This window comes from Hyalella azteca, unplaced genomic scaffold, assembly GCF_000764305.2.
Source record: "Hyalella azteca isolate HAZT.00-mixed unplaced genomic scaffold, Hazt_2.0.2 contig4301, whole genome shotgun sequence".
Lineage (NCBI taxonomy): Eukaryota > Metazoa > Arthropoda > Malacostraca > Amphipoda > Hyalellidae > Hyalella > Hyalella azteca.
Window position 1 is genome coordinate 1 of NW_025934521.1, and position 7,109 is coordinate 7,109.

A 7,109-nucleotide genomic window follows, 5' to 3' on the forward strand; every position below is an offset into this window, starting at 1 on the left:
TATTAATTAGATCATTGATCTCTCTCTTTATCTTTGGCGTGGAAATAATCAAACAGTGCTAAATGAAATTGAAGTTAATAGAACTAAACAACTACCGTTGTAAGGGCAGCTGTAACATGCAAGGCAAAAAAATGATGTCGAACTCTACTCCAGTACTGAACTGAACCATCAAGTGTATCTTGTACACTTGATGACCTGCATAGCTGACCAACCAGCATAATTTTTAAGGGTAAGTGCTTACAATTTTGAAGAGGATGCATAAGCATATTGTTTAGCGTATACACGGTTGAGTCACGCAAAAGTTCAGATCGGAAAGAGCGGCATTTTGCGTCCTGTGACGTTCATTTATTTAAGGCAGCGAACCATCATCTTGTCAAGATGTTCGAGTGGGATGCCGAGCACTAATCCTGACGTAAGTGCACAAGCGACCACGTATAGTGTAAACAGTGAAATGCTCTGCTACTTTTGTCACGCACTCTGCATAATCCTCAACTTGTTCCTGATATGTTTGTTAAAAACTGCGTTTATGACGGATTGGAAATAATCCAAGGATCGAAACAGTTATCAGACATGAGTATAGGCATTTAAAATTATAGAATGCGTCCATGCGCATCAATTATCTTGCGGAGAATTTGTAGTAGAGTAGATTATGTATATTAGATTTGAACTCACACGGTGATTTGAAACACTAAATCATATGAGATGAAAAAGCTGTCATACATTATTTTTATGTCAGTTTCAACGTAAAAGATTATTGCGAACCGCTTCCATGCATCTATTCTAGCGCTATATAAATTTGTAAAGTAATGGATTTGTATGTGTTAATTTGCTTCGTGCGGCGGATTCGCTGATGCGTGTTGTGCGATTTGATAGCGCCCTGATTTTGAAATGAAAGACTATCGGTTTTGCTCATATACCCAGCTATTATAAATTATCCTAAGTTTGGGCAGAACCGTTTTCATGCAGTTTTTTAGTCAGGAGTGCAAGTAAGGAATGACTATGTGTACTGGCTTAATGGCGACAGAATGACTATGGCGACAGGCCACATCAGGCCTACACTTCATCGCCGAGATCACTATGTTAATAGTCCTGAATTCAGGAGAATCGCTATCGCGAACACAATTAATAGGTAAATACTCTAAATTCAATTATCTAATCCAGAATTTTGAAATAAATTTGCTTGATATAAATGTGAAACCTAAATTACGAATTCCCAAATTGTCTCTGCTACGAGTTGAATTATTTTTTGACAATTTCTCTTCTGCCCGCGCTCCACGATTTAGATAACCACTGCCGGGAGAATCAAAACCACGATTTCAGTCCCAGGGAGAGAGTCAGCTGCGTTCATCGAGTGAATATCTCTAGTGTCTATCTCCCTTGATTGCGTAAAGTTAACCGGCAAATAATAATTGATAATTCACGTTTAACTTGATCTTGGACTATACTTTTATATATATACCTCGAGTATATTTAGCGAAGGTCCTGTCCTGCTGTCCACGGGACGACTGAAATAGCCCAGCATTGCCCAATACCAGCATAATTTTCATACTTCACTCCGTGCGCAAGCATTCTGCGCCTGCAGAGCATATTAGCCAACCTGGGCCTATACTTACATGATCAATACACTGAACCATGCTCAGTGTAGTATGCATGATCATTACACTGAACCATGCTCAGTGTTGTGTGCATGATCAATACACTGAACCATGCTCAGTGTTGTGTGCATGATCATTACACTGAACCATGCTCAGTGTTGTGTGCATGATCAATACACTGAACCATGCTCAGTGTTGTGTACATGATCAATACACTGAACCATCCTCAGTGTTGTGTACTGAATTTTAAATGAAAAAGGAAGTTAGAAAAACTATTTTCTCTAAACTAATTCATGTTTTTACGCCACGCCACAAATTCCGTACCAACTTGGCTTTTTCCATGAATTAGATATGAATTAGATATGAATTATAATAAATATCTAATTCAAATTTAATTAACATCTAATTTATATGTAATTCATATCTAATTCATATCTTATTCATATATATTTCATATCTATTTCATATCTATTCCATATCTATAGATATGAATTTCATATGAAATAGATATATGTTCATACACGTAAAAATTACGTTAAATCTATAGATAAAACAAGTAAGATTTATAGAACGATCAGCTTCTGATGTCCAAAGTGCCTAAGAAAATTTTGTTAAATTAGAAACATTTTACATCCATGAAATATTATGAGTTAAATCGACTCGAAAAATGCATTTTCTGTGTCGTCTACTATGGATGTTTACATACATTTTCAATGTGTGTGTGAGTGTAATGTGTGTGTAAAATACGTGGTGCATGCATCTCATACACAGTACTTAGCCAAAAAGGCTGACATATAATATATGGTATATTCACGCACATATTTCTTTGCGTGCACTATGATACGTGACGTACGTGATGCATGCGTCTCATACATACGACGTAGCATGCCTGACGTACAATACGTCACGCCTACAATGGATCCTTTGACCGTCATATCACAGACATAGGCCTACACAAAAGGTCTTCAAGAGGCCTCTTCACTATGCTTAATTTTATGATCTTGCTCCATCGGGCCGGGCATCAAAAATTTGCATATGCGCTGCATATAGGCCTATGCTACTGATTTATTGGTGGGCTCGTAGAATAGCATAGGCCTGCTGGTCGTAGAAAGTGATTCACGACTGTCTGAGGCACTTTCGTTAGCGTGAAATATATAATATATTATTATTCAATAAGATTAATTAGTAGATAAAAAAAGGCTTGTAGCTTTCTTCTGACTCTAAACCGATCGCGAAATCACAAATGGAAAAATGTACTTCTAAAATAATAATTAATAATTAAATGCTTAAGGACATTGTGCCGCACAAAGGCTGCCTGATGATTCACCAGCTTAACCTATCCCTATTAATTGTTCTTTAGTCACTTTACGTTAGGCTGCATTTGGTTTTTAAATTCCGATTCACAAAATTAAAAAATAAAGATTACAACATTTCTACCAAAACTAACAATCAGATCTTAATTAATTCACTTATATAAACGATTTCAGAAGAAATAGTTTTTAAATTACGTTAAATTATATAAATTTTATGGTGATTTTAAAGTTTAATTATGTTGAATAAATTTAAATGTTACGGTGATGGAAGTAAAAAAAATCGTGATAGGCGATAGCTGTAAAATTCTTGATACGAATTGCGAAATGATTTCACAGGTATTCAGTTTACAAGTAATATTATTACAATTAGGATTGGTTAAAAATCTGAACTTATTTTCTAAATCATCGTAATTAAATTCAAATTCTTCTGAATTACTAAGAAAGGTCACAAAAATAATTTAGTAACGAATTTTTAGTCCAGAATTTCCAAATAAAGATGCGGATATTATCAAAAATTAATTGATTTTATTGACCCGTCTAAATTCCTTTACTTATGACAATATCGTTCAATTTTACAACATTCTTACATTAAATTTTGAAACAAGTAATATGTATTTCTATTGTACATAAATATTTTCACAGTTACTATCCGCAGTTCCGTTTTCTAGTGGAAAATGTTTCCCTTGCCGGCACTGCAGTCATCAGTCCCATGCGCTCCGGGAAAGTGCGTTTTCGCCTGTGTTGTTTCTCCTAAATTTATGATGTTAACCAATTGCCATCATAAGTGTTTTTTTTGCTGAATTGTTAAGGTAAAAGCAAATAAGTAATTTTGAAAGATTGTGTCGGGTGATATTGGCCTTCAGAAAACGTAGGCTGGTTGTCCGTTTCAGTGCCAAACCCTTTGAAGTGCGAACCAAGCCAGCCAGCGCACCAAGCCGCCATTTGCCAGGCAAGTCTCTTGCTTAATTCCACTGTTCGTTTCCTCCCAAATCTCTTGATATTTAGTTTTCCCTAACACTTGTTCTTCCCTTTATGTTGCTACGTGTCCTACCTAATGCTGCATCCTCAAAATATTCTTCACACCCAATTCAATGTGTGTTTCCCTCTTAATAAATGCACCTCTTCCGATATTTGTCCCCTTCACATTTACACACGTAATATTTGTCCCCTTCGTCGTCACGGGGGGATGGGGGATGGGGGTGGGAGGCTGCTTTGCATTTTTAACCTCGCAATGGCTATGGACATATAATATAATAAATATAACCTCAAATTTAATGGCTATGGAGTCAGTGATAATGATGCGCCCAACACTTCAAGACCTGATAATCAAAAATTACTTGTGCTTCCGCATAAAAATATATTGGTGGTTATATTGACTTACCTTGCAGACTACTGCAATTTAGCAAACTTGAAGTTTCATTGCAACCACGAGAGCTCACATTTCCTTAATTTTTTCAATTACTATCGGACTTATTGGACGTATTAACAGTTGACGAAGCTTCAACTTTGCTAAACTTTCTCTATTGAGAGTTTTCAAACTAATTTTTTATTCTATCAGCGTTTTATAACATCCCGAGTTTTGTATCTTTCACATTCTCTGCGTATACCAAGTACCATTAACTTTAGCTGATCCGCTATTTTGAAATCGACGATTGTGAATGAATTACTGTATTTTCAAACGAAAGCTCAGCAATTGATGTACAAAATGCAGCATAATGACGATGTTATGGATTTCGAGTTTCCGTCGAGTTTCCTTCAACACGATAATTTTCGGCTTCATCTCCGAGATTTTGGAGCCCAGGCTGAAGCAAAAATGCCTCGTGTGAGAAAAAACGGCAACCGAGCAGTTCGGAATGGCCAGATGTCCCGCTGTGACTTTAGTCAGCAGCGAATGCCTGATTCTAGCGACGATGTTTGCAATTTCTGTCGACGCACCGGTCACGCGAGTCATGAGTGTCGCACTCGGTTAAAACTATGTTTTATTTGTGGCTCTAGTTTGCATTTTCTTCGAAAATGCCCAAGATTCAGACATGCTCGTGTGAAGAAGTCTACCAATAAACCAGCCTCACGTGCAGACGTTTCTCGCAGACGGCCTCCGGCAAGAACTTCACGATGGAGGGAGGCAGCGGCTCTGATGCTGGCATAATCCCTCGCACCGTGGACCATAATTTTACTGAGATGACGAGGCTGGCAGAGCAGGTGACTTTTGGTGCATGTTTTTACCAAAGAGCATCAGCATTGGAACTTTTGGTAAAGTTTCAAGTAGAAACACTCGCCCCCACTGCTTTTGTTCAATTGATTTTCTTTTGAAATGTTACGTTAGGAAAAAAAGTAAATTTCGCCGTTATGTTACCTTAGTAGTATAATTGTCGGCAAACCCTTTACTTTTCTGCTCACTGTAGATCATTTAATACCATTTCATGCTGATATACGAGTATGTGCACGAGGATGAAACAGAAACTCATATCAAGTCGGTTGAGTGCAATTTAATGGTTGCTTTGTGCAGGGCTGGGAGTACAAGATGGAGGTCAGCATTTTGGAGATCTACAACGAAGATCTCCGTGACTTGCTGGCCTCCCCGGCCGATGCCAAAAACCTCTCGTACGAAATCAAGCTCACCGACGGTGGCTCCGCCCACACCCCACGTGACCAACCTCAGGGTGGGTGCCCCATTTTGTTGCATAGAGCCGCGTGGGTAGCCTTCTGGTGAAATGTCAAGCAGAAACTCTCCCACTGCTTATGTTTAGTTACTTTTCTTTCGAAAAGTTTCGTTAGGAGAAAAAGTTAAATTATCCGTTTTGGTCGAAAACATAGGTATAAGGCAATTTCAAGCATTAAATTTATTCATTCAATATTCTAAGATTTCTATACTTAGCCTTAAAACTATCGTGTTGTTCGTTCAAGCTAAAATTAAAACCCCCTAGATTTTAATTATAAATTCCCTGGCACATTCCTGGCGAACACGCGACGTGAGTCCGCGGCATCGCAGAGTCGTGGGGGCGTGTGCCACTGTTTTGTAGGGTGACAAAGCTATACTCTACTTCTTGGCCTAATTATAATGAAGGTGTTGCCCTAACTTAATTTCTTAATCCAAATTTTATCAAATAGATTTATAATTGAGTTTAATAATAGTGGCAGGCGGCCCGGTAGGCGTGCAATCTTCGTTCATTAGATAAATGGGCTGTGCCTGACGCATGAATTTTGATGGGTAATTGAAGATTCCTCAGACACGGATCTCGTTCGGGTTAGAACGGCCATCCGTTTATTCGCTAACTTCTCTGGGTGTGCTTTTGTTAAGCGAAATTGCGGTGCTAGGCAATAATTTAACCCTTTTGACAGATAATGACAATCTTAGTCGGGGAGGAGCAGCTGAAAATCAAGAGGACCGCCGCCGCCAAGCAAACAAGATAATCAGCGGTCTCAGCCGCGTCTCCATGGCCATTGGCCGGAATGTAAGTCAAGAGCTCTTGCTCCATACTCACAAAACGAATTGGTCATAATGTCCAAATAGCGACCAACTGTCTTACCCACAGTTCGTGTAGAGAGCGGACGCGTAGATGTGACCCGTCAGTTTGCCAGGCCAAGCAGGGAGTCCTTATGATACACACGATGGAAATAAGTGCATACATATATGGTTAATGCATTATAATTCACGTCAGTGCATGCATGTATATTGTATATACTTGAATTATCCTGTCGATGTAATGCTATGAATGTCTTAATTCACAGAAAAGACACATGCCTTCTCGCGCAGCCAAGTTCACGCAACTGCTGGAGGCGGCACTCGGCGGCAAGTCGACGACGTTGATGATGGCTGGACGCGTCCGTCTACGAGACGATCAGCATCCTTCAATTTGCGCCTACGGTGATGAACAAGTGCCACATCAACAGCAAGGCAGTTGGCAACGAAGGCTTAATACGCAATGAACAACACTTTTAAATTATGTTCGATCTAAACAGGCAATATCGAAAAGAAAATAACAGGAACGCAAGATGGAAATCTAGGTAGTCGACAAGCGTTTTATTTTCACCATCTATTAAAAGGCCGACTGAGTTATTGCAAGTGCAAGACTTATTTGCATTCTCTGCTAATGTAATTACAGCCAATATATAGCAATATTTATTTCCATTGAAATGATAAATACCATTATATTATTTTTACACATAAGTTCCAGCTAAGATGTGTGGGTGTTTACACAAT

General features: G+C 38.7%; 1 protein-coding gene across 1 annotated transcript; it reads left to right on the forward strand.

Annotated features, from left to right (window-relative positions):
- Nucleotides 1–5,016: 5,016 nt before the first annotated feature.
- LOC108672222 (kinesin-like protein KIFC1) lies at nt 5,017–6,852 on the forward strand. Its single transcript, XM_018159858.2, has 4 exons — nt 5,017–5,107; nt 5,415–5,568; nt 6,248–6,360; nt 6,638–6,852. The coding sequence occupies exons 1-4, from the start codon at nt 5,021–5,023 to the stop codon at nt 6,833–6,835; spliced, it is 552 nt and encodes a 183-aa protein (XP_018015347.2). The 5' UTR covers nt 5,017–5,020; the 3' UTR covers nt 6,836–6,852.
- Nucleotides 6,853–7,109: the final 257 nt, after the last annotated feature.